This window comes from Rhagoletis pomonella, unplaced genomic scaffold (assembly GCF_013731165.1).
Source record: "Rhagoletis pomonella isolate Grant_MI unplaced genomic scaffold, Rhpom_1.0 Rhpom_scaffold_02398, whole genome shotgun sequence".
NCBI lineage: Eukaryota > Metazoa > Arthropoda > Insecta > Diptera > Tephritidae > Rhagoletis > Rhagoletis pomonella.
The window spans coordinates 10,975-30,419 of NW_023460952.1; the positions used below are offsets into that span (position 1 = coordinate 10,975).

Below are 19,445 nucleotides of genomic sequence, written 5' to 3' on the forward strand. Positions count from 1 at the left end.
TTAATCACACTCCTACCCTGTCGGAAACACCAACAACGAAAATGACCAACTTTAAGCTTTAAAGAAATAGGTACTGCTATGGTACAGGTTGGAGTGAAGCTGAATTTGCTGAAGGGAAACCTCAATGTCTTTTAAATGCCATGGATAGTACGCCACCGTAGCTTTTGCTAAGGAGATAATACAATATTGAGTTCCGTAATGCTAAGTGCTGACTTAACCTCGATACTGAACCCAGATTTGCACACTGTAGACTCTCTACTGATGGCTTCAAAACTGGCAACAATCTTCACTTCTCTCTTGGAGAAAATGCTTTGGTACTTTCCATCCTCAAGGCCATGGGCTAAGTTGTGGAAAATACACATACACATACATTATGACTAACAAGTTGCACTTAAGGTATTGACCAGCTCTAACGACAGTCGGGTTCACGTAACGGGAACTACACAGATTTAAATCTGGCCAAGCACTGTCACTCCAGCTACAATCCCCGAAAACTCTGGGGAATTTGGATTCAGTTACAACAACAACAACAATAACGGCAACCAGTTCTCCAACTACTTCCAAACTAGTTTTCTAATGCAAGTCTCGACTAAATTATGTTGGAAAACATAACGTACTTGTTCTACTTTGGGCGCTAGATCACTCAGGACTAGCTGGTAATGAGAAATCTGCCCATTTGGTTAGGAAAGGATCAGACCAGGCATCTCTCGGTCCGCCAGTAGTTATAGGTGGCACTCTTATCTACGGCACTACGATGACTTTAAGACATGCACTTGGAATATCTGGACCGTTAATGGGCAAAGCAAGGAATGTTTTCGACCTCTCGCCGTATACTACAGCTGCCATGCATAGGGGCGCGAATTCGCTATCGGGTTTGTGATGAGAGTAAAACTTCGCCGCTGAGTACTGTCGTTCATTCCGGTGAACGAATTTCGCGCATATAAGCAACGGAAGAGAAGTATGAACTCTTCAATAAGCGCGCGGAACCCGATTACGGTCGCTATCCCCGTCACCATATCAAAACCGTGCTTGGCGATTCCAGGGCTGACGCTGATCGGCTCTGTCGTAGCCAGAAACTCCAGCACAAGGTTTCACAATTACAAGCTGCCTATGGAATGCTCGGATTTTTCTGCGAACCCAAAAGAACAACTTTCCCGAGATCAGCCTTCTAAGCGTCTGCTATAAAGTTTTATCGAGCATTTTATATAAAAACCTAAAACCCGCAGTCAAGGAAAACTGTCATGGAAAAATTCACTATAAAGGAATGAAGGAAACGTTATACAACTAAGTGATACATACCAATCGACTTCATTTTTCACTGAGACTCAAATTTGAAAATAAATTTGTATTTGCAATTTTTATACGAAATTTAAAAAAATAACAATTATTTTTGATTTTTATATAATAAATCCAAAGTAATAATTATTTTTGATTATTATATTATATGTCTTAGATAACAGTTATTGAAGGCTTTTATTTATAAAAGTCATCAATAAAAATCAGTCAGTAACTTTTACTTTTAAAAGTCATCAATATAAATCAGTCACCGACTATTATATTTAAATCATTCGTATAAAAGTCATTAACATTTTTCGCAGTTAAGAAGTTGTTGGAAAACAAAAGTTTACTACGACTTATACAAATCACTTTTATATGTGTGATTTAAAAAATAAAGGTCAGTGACTGTTCTTTATTTATGGCTTTTATAAATAAAAGTCTTCGATAACGGTTATATAAGACATATAATTTAAAAATCAAAAATAACTGTTATTTACAGATTAATTAGATAAAAATCAAGAATAATTGTTATTTTGGATTTATAAAATAATAGTCAGAAATATCGGTTATTTAAGGAGTAATTAAATGAAAGAAAAAAATAATTGTTAAAGAGCGATTTTTTTAATAAAAGTTGTAACTGTTACGATCCCTGATTTTTATGAATAAGGTCATATGTAAGTATTTTTAAATAAAATTGTTTTTGGTTCAATGTAAAACGATTCTTCCTTATGTGCATACACGTGCATCCACTTCCCTATGTTCGCGCGCCGCCTTCCGTTGAATAGCCGCTTTCGCTGCTGGTTGTTTTATTGCAATTTAACGCCTTCAATTTCAGTTGACATTTAATTAAAAGCTCATAATATTCAGAACTGAAATAAATACATATATATGTGAAATTTTTTTTTCATCTATTAAAACAAAAATATCGTTATCAGCAGCGCATGAGCGTACACTATCGTGTTGTAAGGGTCTGACGTTTAAACAAAAAAAAACGTTTTAACATTCCGCATTCATTGCAGTAGTAAGTAAACTTTTACGAACATAAATAATTTATATTAAATAAAACTTGTAATGAGCTGATATAAAGGCGACATATTTACATACGTATTAAGTTACGACATTGACCCAGTAGAAGTCTAAGTACTAAGTACTTTGCTGGAATACGAGATTTGTCATTAAACGGATTAATTAGTTCACTTCATTTCTTGGCGATGCTCGCCTCGTCATTTGACACATAGTACAAGTCTGCTGTTGCTTTGGATACATAAATCCCTTTGTATGTATCCCGCATGCTAACGGGTTAAACCACCGCGAGCATCGTAGAATAATTTAATTTGAATTAACCGCTACACCATTAGATTTTTATCACTATTCCTAGAGTGACTGACGATGCGAATGTGGATGCCTCTGCTAATACGATATGCAGAAGAAGATAAATGAAATGAAGATATTGAGAAAAAAACGCGGCAATGGTGACGCGCGTTAGAAGCCTTGCTTGAATCTCGGCTCATCAATAGACTAGTTGTATTTCTAACGCGACACTGTCAAGTTCATACAAAGCGAATAGGTAAAACAGCAAAAACTAAAGACGCTCCCAAAGTAACGCGCGCACGTAGGCGGCTTTCAGTTAGTTGACGAGGAGCAGTAGTGGATCGAGTCGCAAGATAAACAGCATGAAGAAGTGTTAATATTGCAATTTTGACAAGTGTGATATTTTTGGGTACACATGTACATATGTATGAAAAATGCAAGTGTAAGAAGAATAAAACGAAACGCGTAACATTTTTTTTAATCAAAAAATTACCAAAAATATTTTACAAAAAAGTTAACTGTAAAAATATTTAAAAAATATACTTTCAAGATATCCAAGTGACAAAAGAAAAATTTAAGTAAAAATAAAAAAAATCAACTTCCTCACATACACACAAAATGTCTAAAATAAGATGGAAAATACACACCCTTCTGCTTATCACCGCCTTCCTGCTGTCCGCATGTCACGCCCAAATCGATTATTTCTCATCTATGTCCGGCTTGGAAAATCTACTAAGAACTGAGGAATATTTATTACAGAGCTTCCGGGAATATGTGCGAGCGAGTAAGCATCAATTGCAGACCCTTGAGAGGTGAGCACTTTGACACACATATGTACTAGAAATGCCAAAATATGCGGAAAATTAAGATCGCGGGATTTCGGGATATTTTTTAAGTAGTCCCGGTATTTATCCGGGGCTTTACATTAAGATATAACTTTTATGAATGTAAGTAAAAATTCAATAACTAAATGCAATTAAACATACCATGAAATAAAACTATTGAAAATTTACGATAAATTGGCTGTAAAACTCACATATTTATTAATACAGACAAACCTTAAGCGCACTTGTGCACAAGGGTATATTAATTTTGTTCGCATAACGGTTGTTTGTAACAGACAAAAGGAATGGAGATAGATATAGACAAATGTATACATAAATGATCAGAATGAAAAGAGAAGTCGACTAAACACGTCTGTCTGTCCGTCCGTCCGTCTGTCCGTCCACACGATGACTCGAGCAAAAATTTAAATATCTTAACGAAATTTGGTATGCAGGCTGCCCTTTATCCTAGGTAGGTTGGTACTGTAACCACGCCCACTTCCCATATAAGGGTATTTTCAAAAAAATCCTAAACCTGCCATTTTTCAGTAAATATTAGATGCAAATTGTTGCGTATGCGAAGTAGAATTGTACTAAAAATAATATTATTATGAAATTTTTGGAAAATGGGCGCGACCCCGCCTACTTATGATGAAATGCTGTATCTCAGTAGCCGCTTCACCAATTCTTACCAAACTCGTTACGAGGCTTGGGTAGGATCTAGCTAAGAAATCTGTTGAAAATTTTTAAAATCGGGCAATAACCACGCCCACCTACCATATAACGGTAATTTACAGAAACACGAAAACTGCGATAAATCAGTAATAACTGGAGCTAATTCACTTAAGATCGATGATGACAATAACCAGCTATCAAAAAAGTTTAATGTTATACATTTTTGGATAATGGGCGCGGCGCCGCCCACTTATGACCACAAATGTGTATCTCGGTAACCGATTTATCAATTTCTACCAAATTCAGTGCACTTAATAACCTTGGTATGGAAAAGCAATTTGTTGAAAATTATTCAAATCGGACTAAAACTACACCCACTTCCCGCATAACGGCAAATTTCACGCTAATTCACTCCAAGTTAATAGTTACAACAATCTCCTAACAATAAATAACTGCTATAGACTTTAAGGAATTGTGCATAGCTCCGCCCATTTTATAACTACAAAGGTGTACCTCGGTAACCACTTATCGAGGTTCAGTTATATCATTAAGGGCCGGTTGTTCAATGACTGATTAGCACAAATCGGAGGTAAAAGCTTCGGTTAAGCACGACGGCTACTTTATCGATCACATGCTATATGCATTATGTCAAAAACGTCCGCCGCGCATTTTCGAAACCCCCCTTCTTATCATGCAAAGGCAGTTCAGAGAAAGTCGAAACGCGATATTTGATACCTGTGCCGGGTATATAAAGTACTGTTTCGCCCGAACTTATACTCTTTACTTGTCTAAATTGTATTTAAAGACCATGTGATTGGGGAACGCATACACTGGCGATCAAAAGTGAGTGCATGGTGTTTTTTGCCAAATATTTGCAATGTTTTTCACGTTAAAATTTGTTTGCTATGTTTTTATAAAAATATAGTTTCTGCTTTAATCAAAACCACATAAGTCAAACTTTCAAACTCTATACAGAATTCAAAAAAATGCTTATCTAAATCTTGAACCTTTTAAACTGAATTTTCAGAAAAATTTAGGGTATGTATGTACATCGGCTATGTAATAAAAATAAATAAAAAAACTAAAGAATTTTAAAAATTAATGCAACTATACATAAATCAACAACATTTTTTTTACTAAAATTAAAATTATCTCTGAAAGTTTTAGTCCTACATAATTTGGTAGAGCATTAAATTTAGAATTTTTTTGAACACATTTAACTTTAATGGACTTGGGCGAGCCTAAGATATTGGCCAACATTTTTCATCTTTCGTACAGATTTTTTTCAGAGCATAATGAACCAAATTTTTATTATTAGAAATAGAAGTACAAAAAAGCGGATTTTCCGCCTGCCGCATACCTAAAATTTTTCTAAAAATTCAGATTAAAAACTGCACAATTTAGATACAAATAGTAATGATTAAAAAAAAAACAGTTAAATATCTTTATTCTACTCCTTAAAGAAATTTCGATTTTTTTACAATTTCTTCGCAATTTACTCAGCATTTGGATGGTGTACGAAACAAACGGACCTCAGATTCGGATTCAACGGGTTGAAATACATGTTGGTAGGTGGGTCTGGTTAAAAGCACATACCCCTTTTTTTGCCCTTTTGCACTTAATCTTGACCTGAAGTAATTACTTACAAAAACATGTTGATGAAAAACATCTTTCGGTCTCAACACTTTTAGGCTGAACTGTCAAAAGGTAGTCATAAGCCATTTGAAGATAATGACCCCTATCTCCTCCATCTTTTTCAAAAAAGGCTCACGCTGCAATTTAAATGTACAGTTTCAAGCTTTTTGTTAATTGTAGTCAAAACGGCATTTTACTGAAATCATAATTCAAATTCTTAAACAAGTACTTACTATCAATTCAAAATTTCAAATTTTTCGGGACGTCAAAAACACCGGCATCCCGGGATTGGCATCCCTAATATGTACATACTTGGACGATTATTTAGTGTGCAAATTTTTAGCATTTACAATACTGTGTTCGTTTATATGAGTACGTGACATTGTGTGTTTGGCAAGGCAATAAATATGCGCTAATTCATTATCCTGATTTATAATATTTTATGACATATAGTTCTATACAATATGTATAACATCAAGTTTGACAAGTTCGTTAAGTGTTCAAGCAATAGTGAATTCTAAACAGAATTAAAAATAAATTTATGCCACAGAAAATGTGCTAATAATGTACATATTTGCCTAATATTTATTACTTGCATAACTATAATTTTTCTGCTTATAATTTTATGCGTGTTTTTCAGGTTTTAAATGAAATCAAAAGTTTATGTTTTAGAATTTTTGATTAGCAGTCCAGTGGTGTACAAAAGAATTTTGTTGGAGGCATACAAAAAGTTTATACATAGTTACGTGACTATGTTTAAGCAAGGTACAAAGGGGTATAAAATGGGCTTCTGAGTATTTACTTCAGATTATTCAACTTATTTCCCTGACGCACGAGTGGGACGAGCTGTCCAAACATCTTTAAGATTTAAGAGCGCTGCCCCAGTTTAGCGATTTTAGTGCTAGCAATCTTAGCTCCACGTCCGAAAATATAGTATTAACGATAAATATGTATGAGGAGCTTATTGTAATGCTGGCCGATAGTAAAAAATTCCGAAAATTTTACTAGAAAGTTAGTTGCCCTGCGAAAGCTTTCAAGATCAGGGCGAACTCCTGTAAGAACAACCACGGCAACCTACTAATCGTACATACTTAAATAATGGAAAAACCACTTTTCAATCCTGTTGTTGTTGTAGCGGCACTACTAAGCCCTACTTATCTCGGTTCATCTTTCAATCATTGTCGTCAAACTCAACTAACGGTAGGCCTAAGAAACGGGCTGTTTCAATAGAGTCGGACCAAAGGAAGAGAGGTGGGATTGAGCTAGCATTTGAGGAAGTGGTTGGTGTCGTGCGGGGAGCCTCCATATGCCAAACACTCATAGGGTATATTTGAGTCGAGTCTGGACAGGTAACTGTTGAGGCGGCTATAGTATCCAGGCCGTAACTGGGCTTGGTAGTTGAAGCTCCGTCTCTGCTACAGACGATGATTGGGCTCCGATTAGGGTATTCATTTGCCGGTAGTCTTGGCAGTTGGCGACCGACTCCCTACGAATGTCGGTGATCCCTCGTCGGTACGTCGTCGAGTCCAGTGGTTGGTCTATGTATGTCTAGATCGCATATTTTTAAATGAATCGCCCCCTGAACTACCTGGGCGGAAGGTCCTTTACTAGCAAGCGCCTGTTACGATGTTCACTTCTGTAGCATCCCGCCAGAAAATGCTTACAGAGCATTTTGTTGTGATCCCTTATGGGAGCATTTGGGCCTCGCTGTGCAGGTTATGCTCTGGCGACACCAGATGGCTCCCTGCCGCTGTCCGGACTTCGGCATTCTGACATGTCTGTAGCTTCGTCCACTGCGTCCAACTAGTCCGGCAACTATACTGGCGCTGCATAATTTAGAACCGCCCGACCAATTGCATTGTATGTTGCCGGCAACGTTTCTTTGTTTTGCCCCAGGTGCTGCCGGCGAGCGACTTGAGGATCTTTTTCTCGTTCTGTATTTTTTATACCCGAGCGCACATGTGCACAAGGGTATATTAATTTTGTTCACATAACGGTTGTTTGTAAAGCCAAAACGAATCGAGATAGATATAGACAAATGTATACATAAATGATCAGGATGAAAAAAGAAATCGATTAAGCCATGTCTGTCTGTCCGTCCGTCTGTCCGTCTGTCCGTCCGTCCGTGTACACGATAACTCGAGCAAAAATTTAAAATGGGCGAAATCGGACTTTAACCACGCCCACTTCCCATATAACGGTAATTTCCAGAAATACGAAAACTGCGATATTTTAGTAACTACTGAAGATAATTCACTCAAAATTGATATTTACAATAATTTTTAGACGAAAAATAAGAATATTATAAATTTTTGGAAAATGGGCGTAGCCACGCCCACTTATGGTTACATGTGTATATCTTGGTAACCGCTGCACCAATTTCTTCCAAACTTGGCACAGTTGTTGACCTTCGCATAACATACCAAATGGCCGAAAATTTTTAAAATCGCTCAATAACCACGCCTACTTCCCATATAACGGTAATTTTCAGAAATACGAAAACTGCGATATTTTAGTAACTACTGGAGATTATTCACTCAAAATTGATATTTATAATAAGTTTTAGACGAAAAATAAGAATATTATAAATTTTTGGAAAATGGGCGTAGCCACGCCCACTTATGGTTACATGTGTATATCTTGGTAACCGCTGCACCAATTTCTTCCAAACTTGGCACAGTTGTTGGCCTTGGTACAGCATAAAAAACCGCCGAAACTTTTCAAAATCGGACAATAACCACGCCCACATCCCATATAACGGTAATTTAGAGAAATACAAAATCTTCGATAAATCATTAAATATTGAAGCTAATTTATTCAAAATTGATGCTTGCAACAATTCTTTACCAAGAAATACGTTTATGGTAAAATTTTGGAAAATGGGCGTGGCACCGCCCACTTATGATCACATATAAGTATATCGGTAACCGTTCTACCAATTTGTACCAAACTCGGTATGGTTATTGTACTTGCCACGTGTAAGCAAAACGTTGAAAATTATTGAAATCGGACTAAAATAACGGCCGATTCTCATATAACGGTAAATTTAAGAAATGCTTGAAACTTCAATATTTCGAAATTGAAGGACGCTAATTTACTCAAAATTGATACACCTCGGCTTACCATCTAGCGGAAGGTTTCGGAAGGGTGAAAAAACATATATTTAATACTTGCGCCGGGTATTTAATGTTCGGCTCCGCCCGAACTTAGACTTTCTTACTTGTTTTTTTTTGATTTCGTTGGAGAGATAGCCATTCAGTCGTCAGGTTATGCGATCAGGGAAACTCTCTCAGTTGGCTGGGGAAGCTTCTAGATGTAGGATTTTAACAGTAAGGGGGAGAGGACACCACTGTTTGGAACCCCTTGTTTTTTTATAGGTCTTGAGGTTTGATTTGAGGGGAATACTGATAACTGTCGACCACTCGTATGATTCGCCGACCACCGTTTGAGTCCCTCTGGTAGAGTGGAGGCTCAATGTCTTCTAGTAGCGTGGAATGGCAGACGGTGTCGAAAAACTTTGACATGTCCAACGCTACTAGGACTATTCACAGGGGCGGTTGAGATGTAGAACATGTTAGGTGTTTATGGCGTAAAGTGCTGTTGTTGTGCTGTCCAATTTACGGAAATCATGCTGATATTTCACTGGGGTCAGGGGGTAGGTGAAGTGTGGGAGTAGTAGGATCTCTAGTGTCTCCGCGAGCGGGGAATGGAGCGTTATTGAGCGATAAGAGTCTCCTTCGTTGCCGGATTTCCCCGGTTTCAGCAGTTGAACCACTCTCCCTGATTTTACATCGGACGCAGTCGCCGTAGCTGCCTGTTGATAGATGTCTGCAGTGGGTGCCATGTGGTCTGTGTTGGCAATGTTCTGCAGCAGGGTGTGCGGTAGTTTGTTGCCCACTCGCGTGTGGTGCCAGAGCATAGGCGGAAGTGGCACCAGCTAAGGCATGTGTTAGCTAATGATGTCGTTTGGCTTGAGCAACAGGGAGCCACAAAGCTTGAGATCCACTTCCTGTGGGACCTAAGGCCAGAACATGTTCTTAGGTGACTCCATCCATTGCAGGAATCGCACATAACCGGAGTGAATTTCGGAAGGAGTCGTCTCTGGGAAACGCAGCACAAGTAAGTTTCTGGTCCGGGGTTAGGCTCAATGCCCGCCCGGGAAGAAAGATGCGGAGAAATCCGGCTGCAAGGTATTGCTCCATGGACGTGAAATGATTGGAAAGAGGGTAGCGCAGGAATTACAAGAGCTAACTGCTTTACCTCAGTCCAGTTAAGGGCAGATTGATAATTTAGCTAGGCCCATTCACCAACGATTTTGTAGGTTTTTGGCGGACCTATAAATCATAGTTGCGATGAAAAAATGGTTAAATAATTAATTGGGTTTTATTACTGGGAATCCTTTGGAGATAAACAGAGTTTTTCAACAGACAAATATTGATTTTTAAGAATTCTAACCATTTCCTCGAAAAGTTGTTTTTCCCCCCATATAAAATACATGGAAAACTTTGAGCGCTTTGAGCGACCACTAAATATTTTTTTATTTCAAGGGTATATTTTTTTCGGTATAGATCAATCGTCGGGGGTGAGAGCATAAAAAATTCTGACTTCACTTTTTCACATGCATGTTTGGACCTCCCTATTGTACATACCTATACATTTTTTAGTAATCAATACTCTTTTAAGGAAATATTGAACTAAATGTGATGTACCATCACTTAGTGTGATGTACCATCATGTGATGTACATCTCATCCCTGGCTTTAGAAAGTGGTTAATTAAGATTTGCAAATACTGTATTGACCACATCAAATAGAGCTTGAAATTTTGTGTCTGGAGAAAACACAATAAAATACACATTAGTCCTAAAATCGTAATTAGAAAAAAACATATCTAAGACAAACGAAGCATTTTGTCCCGGTTTTCCCGGACATACCCCGGTCTTAGACTATTTGTCCCGGTGTCCCGGTCCAACCTTAAAATGTGCCGATTTGTATGCTAAGTTATTGAATTTTCCCAAATTTTGCACAAGGTCTAGAAATTTTATTTAAATATTTTTTTTATGTAGTATAAACGGTATATTTATGAAAAATTAAAACAATGCATGCATTGTATATATATATATATATGTTTATTTTGAACTTTAGTTGTGATAAGCCGTTTTGTTTCGTTGGTGTACGTTGAAATTATATCATCTTTTTATGGTTTTGTTTTTGTCTGGTCAAAATAACATTTTACTACATACTTTCGTACGTAAGTAATTTTTGTCTAAAGAAAAGGAAAGGGAACGGGGGCGGTTGTTGTGTTACATTTACCGGTTTACCAACGGAGATATCTGGCAGCCCTATCCATACTTCAAACATTTCTTTTCATGGGATTAAAACAAAAATACAAAAATATTCTTAGCGCCGGTAACATTTTTCGTTTCAAAACTGTGAAGCCTAATTTGCTAATTTGCACTATGTACTTTCATTTATTCGATAAATAATGTATGTGTATTAGGACTGTCAATTAGTGTGAAAGATTTTTTTGACTATGGGAGTATTTTCCGAAGAAAACTTGGGTATAAAATAAATTCTGAGTTTGCCTAATTGCGAAAATATGTTCTTTTCCTTAGAATTTTGCTGTCGTTTGGTAAAAAATTCTTGGTTTTTATTATTAAGACATGCTGCAAGGGGCCTTTTGTTATTAGAAATCCATTTCTGGACTCATCTTTTTCTTCAAACATCCGCCAGAGGGCGCAACAATGAAAATTTTTACATTTTCTTACATATTCAAATTTAAAAAACTTATTTAACATTTCTTACATTTTTTTTTTCTTGTACTTAAATTTGAAACAAAATACATATCGTCACCAGTGTTGCCGTTTTGAGCTTTTCCTACCAAAATTGGTAGATTTTTTTCTCATTGGTAGAATTTTGGTAGGTTTCTTTGCTCATAAACGGAAATCATCTCTGGCTTTTTGTAGTGTGTCACTTTGTTAGCACTGTGAGTAGGCTTGCCATATTGAGACAATATTAGTTTTGCCCTCATTCTGTTTCTTGGATGACTCCAACTGCTTAACATTATATCAAATACCTTTGCGAATCGATAATAGTTTCAACAATGAAACTATTAAAAATATTTTAAATGGCGCTAGAAGAGCGATTCAAATGCATACTACAAACAAATGTACGTGTTTACAGAATATGTTTTTTTTTATCATACACGAAAATTAAAAAGAAAACCACTCATTATTGGTCATATTTGCAGTAATTCGGAGAACCTGAAAGTTTATATCCCGAAAAAATTAATGGCAACAAACAAACAAAATGCGCACCTCCCCTTAGAAAAACCTTTCGAACAAAAGAACAATCTATTTGAAAAGTATTATTGAGCTTTGTACCACGATTTCTTTGTTAGAAAAAATGGAAAAAACAACAAAAAATAGCAGCAATTATTCAAATCGGTAGGGAGGCATAAATTTGTATGGGATTTCGTTAGCGTATTAACGTATTTTGTTTCAAACCATACGAAATTTATAAAAATTCTGCAGATTTTATAAAAAAATCGCTAACTTTTTAATAATATTTTCCAAAAAAATTTCAGTTTGATACAAATTTTAAATGTCTAAAGGTCCCGCTGATTTTTGAAAATTTTTCGCTGAAGACAATATGCATTTTTTTCCATATAAAAGAATCTGAAAATCCTTTAATGGGGAAAAATGCTAAAAATCAATGCGAAACTAAGACTGCTAAGCTTTGCACAATAAAATAACAAAATTTAAAGAGGCTATAAAACTGCATACTCGAAATTTTGTTTGAAGAAAAATAATTAATTTTGTTGAAAATTTGTAGATATAGTTCTTCTAAATTTCGTACACAGTTTGAAACTTAGATATATTTTTTTGTTAAAATATAAGCCATATTTTATTATTTTCGCAATTTGGGGAATTCAAAATTAATTTTAGCATGGTTTCTTCGGCAAATTTGCTTAGACTACTCCAATGCTATGCTCGCATAGTCAAGAAAAATTTACCCGCCCCATATGTCAAACTTCAATAGTACTGTAATAAATTTCTGAAACACAGACCTCCCACATCAAATACCTTCTCTTTGCACGCTCATGTTAAAAAAATTTGCAATGATAATAACCAAGCAATTGATCGACTAACCATCTGCACAATAAGAAAAAGTTTTAAATTACGTATATGAAAATGTTTGAATTTTAAATTAAGTATTTAAAAAAACCGGTAACGCTGACGTAAAACTGGCATACGAGCGTAGCTAGTACGTTGAGTAGCAAAATTTGAATTATTAATAGGTTTGCCGTCGGCGCGCGTTTGTATAAGCCTTCTTTTGAGCTTAGCTTGTTAACTGAGGGGAGGGCGCAAGGTAAGAGATGAACACTCGTAAACAATAACGGTCGTAAGCGTGTTGAAATACAGACAGCCAAGTTTATGCCAATGATAAGAATAACAGAAATAAAACAAAAACACAAACGAAACTGCTTAGCAGAGTTTAAAAGTTCAGATAGAGAAAACGCAAAATAACTACTTGTGCTGGAAGCTTTATCTTCTATCTAATATACAAAAATCTCGTGTCATGGTGTTAGTGGTCGTACTCCTCCTAAACGGCTCGACCGATCTTTATGAAATTTTTTGTGTGTATTTATATGGTAGGTATGAGAATCGGATGTAAAGGATATTTCATACCGTTAGGTGCAGGGGGCGTGGCACCTCCCATACAAACCGAATTTCTCTTACTGCATATCTCTGGAAGTGTTCATGGTAGAAGACTTCAACATGGTATGGAGGTATATGTACGGTGACCATAAATATGGATTCAAAATGAAGGACAATTTTTCAAAAATATGCTTACATATATTTACGTAGTATAAAAATATCGAAAGAGTATTTATGATTCTAAATTCTTATTACATTTTAAATTTTAAAAATTAATCACGTTTTCTTCATCGATATTAATCTTTTTTTACGTGAATATTTATAAAAGTATAGTAAAGCATATTATAATTGCAATAGCGAAAATTGAAAATCTTTAAAAGATTATTTTATATTCAATAATTTTTATGAGCTTGAGGCCGTTTCTAGTGATCGTGATCGTCGGTTCGAATCCTACTGAAAGAAGTCTGATGAGGAAAGGTGGTGATTTCTGAAATAGCAATCACTTCTACCATTTTTTCCAATTATTGTTGCTTTTCCACAATAAGTTTTCACTAGAAACGGCCTCAAGCTCATAAAAATTGTTGAATATAATTGTTCTAAGGCCATAAAAATAACAAAAAAAAAACAATTCGATTATTTTATAGGCAAACTTTGAGTCGTTCAAAACGAAAACAATACCCTTCTTTTTTTGTTTTTTGGTACTTTTCGTAGGTATATGTCAAAAATCGACGTCATGAATCGACGTAAACGACGAGTTACAAAGTGCCCTTTACAAAAATATTGAATTTGTGCAGACTGCAATGATATATCTTCTTTATCGAATTTTAAAATAATGAAAAAAATAATCAAATGAAACTGCGTATTTGATTGAAAATCTCACTTTTTTCGACTTTGACGACAAAATGCAGATGGTCGCCTGTAGCACTAATAATTTTCATTGAAGTCGCTACAAGTTGTATATTTTGATAAGACGCACATCAATACCCTTCGAGCTGTAAGTCGCTTACGTTTATTGGGAGATTTTTTCATGAGATATGGAAAAAAGCTACGAATAACGATAAAATGCGGGACAAATGCAGGACACTTGGAAAAAATCAGTACATTTTCAGGTTTTTCAGGTTTGAAAAACTACGCAGGACCGACCTTTGAAAAACAGTACGGTCCTGCAAAAAACAGAACGGATGGTCACCGTAGGTATATGCAATCAATCGCATAGTCATGTAGAAAAATTGGTGCTATTTGTAAAGGGGCGTGACCCCTTTCAAACGCACTGAGACTATTACGTATCTTTGTATGCATGTACACTTTTGCTAGGTTATTTAAGACTTAGATTTAATTCAATTTATGAGTGTTTTTAATATTTTAACATAAAAAGAATTTGCTAGGCATCAACTAGTAATTAATTTTTATTTCTTTAAATTAATGTTGTAGAAAATAATGTACATATATCTTGACAGCATTTACATAGACTGTATAGCCAAAAGTTAATTTGTTTAAAATTTTGTTTATTCAAAACACTTCTAGTGAATTGCATCGCATTGAAATGGAATATGCGCAGGCATCACGCAATACTGAAAATTATTTAACCAATCCTGTGAATGTCTATCGGCTAATGAAACGTCTAACCAACGACTGGACAATATATGAAGAGCGCGTGCAAACCGATGAGGCGGCAAAGAGTGAGTAGAAGTACATATTATAACTCCTCCAAAAAAAAAACGACTGTGAAGCACCAAATATTGTATAGCATTCCTGCGGCAAATGGCTGAGTACCGAGAAACATTAAGTTTTCCCAGTGAAGAGGACTTCAAGGCGTCCGCAGCTGCTTTGGCCCGATTACAGGAAACCTATCATCTGGATACAGAACAAATAGCTGGAGGTTTCTTAAATGGTGTTAAGTACGGGTAAGTATGTTTTTGATGACTCCGATTGTCTACAAAAATTCACTAGTTTAAAATGCCCAACGTATTATTTGCCCGTGAAGGAGCAATATAAAAAAGTAATCCCTGTGAATTTAAGAAAAACGCTGAGTGCTCAAAAATAAACTTCCGCAGGCGACTGATGTCTACTCCAGAGAGTTCCGCGGGAATGTTGATGAAATACACTCCGAAGGTTTTAAACCTTATTCCAACCAACTCTGAGTACGAAATACTGAGGTGATTCCACCTCGTCGTACTCCCAACAGCTGCGGAAATAGGGATCTGTAATAATATTAAGTCGCACTGCATGGATTCCCGGTGACGACACATGTCAGAATCGAAAATTTACGCTCTGCCCCGCGGTTAACCACCGTCCAAAAGAACTTTGCTACTTTGGGCTCTCTGAACCTACTGTAAGACCATCTCCCCAGCAGTGTTGCCGTTTTAGTCCTTTGGTGGCTAAATTTGGCTACCAAATTCTTTTTTTGGCCACAAAAATTTGAAATTGCCCCTAGCCCCTTTTAAACATATGTCTACGTTATCTTATCCGTTAACGATTTAACTATACTTTAAAATAGGTAAGTTGGCGGCCCTTAATATGCTTTATGTGTTACACAAAAAGTTTTTTTGTTGAATAAAATATTAATTCTTTTCAGAGTTCATTGTTTTTCTATACCAGTAATTATAGAAAATGTTTGCGTGTATACTTACATATTTATACTAGCAGTACCCCGGTGTGCTTGTCTACACCAAATATTGAAAAAACGAATGAAAAGTCCTGGAATTTTTCTATATGAAAATTTATCATTTATTTTATTTCAAAATTTTTGATTCTTTATTTTAAATCTTAATCCAACACATTTGGATATACAACATTTTTGGTTTTTCCATCTTGGGTATGAATAAATAAACAATTTGGAATGCCAACTCTTGAACAGGCCACGTATAGCTACCAATTCCAGTAATCTACCACAAATATTTCAAGAGATATACCAGATGAAAATTTTTGTTAGTATGGGTGGTGCCACGCCCCCTTTTCCGAATTCGGGTAAACTTAACACAAACCATCTGCATAATAGCCCGACTATGCCGTATAAATTTGGTTGAAATCTTGCACTTATTCTTTATATATAAGATGTGAGGTGCCGCGACCCCTTTTCCAATACCGCCCATTTTTATCCATGAGTATGGAATTATTTGTTATACCTCTATACCAACTTCCAGTACTCTTCCACAAATATTTCAAGAGATATACAACAAAAAAATTTTAGTTAGTATGGAAGGTGCCACACCCCCTTTTACGAATTCGGGCAAACTTCACATAAACCATCTGCATGATAGCCTGAATATGCCGTATAAATTTGGTTGAATTCGGTGAAGCCGTTCTCAAGTTATAAGCACACACCAAAAACGTGTACTTATTGGTATACATAAGATACATACATATGCCACGCCCATTTTCCAAATTTGGGCAAACTCCACATAAAATATCTGCATGATAGCCCGAATATGCTGCATAAATTTGGTTGAATTCGGTGAAGCCGTTCTTAAGTTATATTGTCACACCAAAAACGTTCACTTATTTTTATATTTTAGTTAGTACGGGTGGTGCCACGCCCCCTCTTCCGAAATCGGGAAAACTTCGCATAAACCATGTGCATGATAAATCGAATATGCCACATAAATTTGGTTGAATTCGGCGAAGCTGTTCTCAAGTTATGAGGTCACACCAAAAACGTGCACCTATTTTTATATATAAGATGTAGGTAAAAAAATTTAGCTACCATTTTTAGCCACAACGACGACTTTTAGCTCTTTGTTAGCCCTTTTTTAGCTGGAATTTAGCTACCACTAAAAATGTTTCGCGGCAACACTGCTCCCCAGGTGTGGGCCACAAGTTGCCACAGGCGCTCATTTGCCCACTCTTTCTGGAGAGATGACCTCAAGGGTGCCACAGGTTCCGTCTTTCGAATATTAATAGCAGCAAATTTTCATACAAATGTTCACATTTTTTATTACATATTTTAGAAAAAATTTGGGTATGAAATTTAATATTAATTTGAAGTCAGTTAACTGATGGAAAGCTCTCGACAGAAGTCCCTGGTCAGAGAAATGTTTGCTTAAGAAATCGCAAACAGCATTATCCTTTTCTGTCTTACTTAAGTTTAAGTTATGTTTAATCTTAATTTTACATTCTTGCAGAACTAGCATGACATGGCAAGATTGCTTTGTGTTAGGCAAACAATTGTTCCATTTAGAGGAGTATAATCACACAAAAATGTGGCTGAAAGAATCCATGCAACGGCTTTATCGCGAACCATACTACAAAGATCCACACACATTCGAATACGTGGAGGATGTGGCGAAGAATCTGCTCAGTTTAGGTAAGCCCTATCTGTAAATAGTTGTACATATAAACACGATATTACAAATAATGTTTCATTGCCATCCTTACATGTATGTATATCTTCGTTTAAAGTACAAAACAGCGTATCAACAAAATGCAAAACCACTTAACAAGATAACGCAAAACAGCGTATGTGAGCTTGCATAAATTATTTTCTGGAGAGTAAAATAACTCATATTTCAAAATGATTCTCTTTTTTATAAAGCAGTCGCATTGCTGGCTAGTATATTTCTGGACGAATGGATAAGGATTGAGCCAAGAGCTTGTGTGAGCAAATCCAATTTTTGGCAAAGAATGTTAGTTACGTGGTTTTGCAGAACGACGATACGCGGTTTTGTACTTTAAGCGACGATATGCATATGTACCGTGGCGAACATATAAATAGGGAAGAGACATTTTAGTAAGTTTTGGCTAATTTACGGCTAAAATTAAATAGAAAAGAAATGATTTATCACAAATCAAGAACCACATGAAGAAAAAAAGATTTTCATTTATTTTAGCCCACACTGTTGAGGAAAATTAAAAAAAAATGCGCAAAGGTATGCAACCATTTTTTTTTTGTTTTATGTTTTAAATCAAGTGCAAACCACATAATCGTACGTACACATTCCTATAGAAATTGTAAAAGAAAATGTGAACGTACTTGATTTTAGTGAATTCATTTGATCGAAGAAAAGTCTGTAATTTAACCTGTAATGTGAGCATAGTTTACATGGCAAAATTGTAATGACAATCTTGGGCCTTCAAAAATATATTTGTTATTACGGTAAAAAAAATAGTCATTCAATTCATTTCCACAGGGCATTTTGTAAATGCATCCAATTTTTTGTCATTTTAATGTCAAACTTCCACTAGACATTATAATGACAACAAATGTATGCCATTTAAAAAATGCCATTTGAAAACAGGCATAACGACTATTTTTATGAATGTAACGGCACGGATATTTTCTAATGCCCAACATTGTCATTAAAAATGTTGTAATTGAATGCCTAGTGGAAACTCAGCATAACAAATGTAATTAAAAAGCTCAAAATTGCGATGAAGCTTTGTCAAATTTTCCTAATTTTCGTACAAATTTTGAAATTTGGACGTAAGTCCAAAAGGGGAAATAGCCAAGGAATGCTAACAAGTCTATTCCGTATTTATATTTTCGCCACTGGAGGTATATCTGGGTCTTGAGATACGATTATCGGATAATTGTTTTTGTTATTGATATTCCGTTCTGTTTTTATGTACGATGACGAATTATACTTTTTATTTTATTTAAATTTATTTTATTTTATTTAAATTTATTTTATTTTATTTATATCTTTTTAATTTTTATCCCTTTTATCTATTTAATTATTTTCATCAGGTGACTTGGAGACAGCACTGAAACTCTCCGACGATATCTTGAGGCTAGATCCCACTCGGCAAACTGCATCATATGTAAAAAACACTATACTTAGTCCGATCGCTGAGCTAAAGCCAACGCTGACCACAAATCCCTCTTTCTACCATGTAAGTCAATGGCCGTGTATAAATTTAAAAAAAAAACATTAATCTGCGTACATACATACATACATGCGGTATTTTTCACTTTACATCGTTGCCATCTCCTCACTCACAGCAAACTGAGGAATTTGAAACCTACAAGAAAGTATGTCGCGGTGAAATCACTCCCACACCCGCGCAATTACGCCCACTTCGGTGTCGCTACGAAAGCAATAATCATCCTTATCGTCTTATCGCCCC

General features: G+C 35.8%; 1 protein-coding gene across 1 annotated transcript; it reads left to right on the forward strand.

The window, feature by feature from the left end:
- Positions 1–3,207: 3,207 nt before the first annotated feature.
- Positions 3,208–19,437, forward strand: LOC118753383 (prolyl 4-hydroxylase subunit alpha-2-like; the record flags this gene model as incomplete). Its single annotated transcript, XM_036488257.1, has 6 exons — positions 3,208–3,401; positions 14,907–15,061; positions 15,130–15,286; positions 17,504–17,685; positions 19,066–19,211; positions 19,321–19,437. Coding segments are annotated over exons 1-6 (951 nt in total), but the record flags the coding sequence as incomplete, so codon positions are not given.
- Positions 19,438–19,445: the final 8 nt, after the last annotated feature.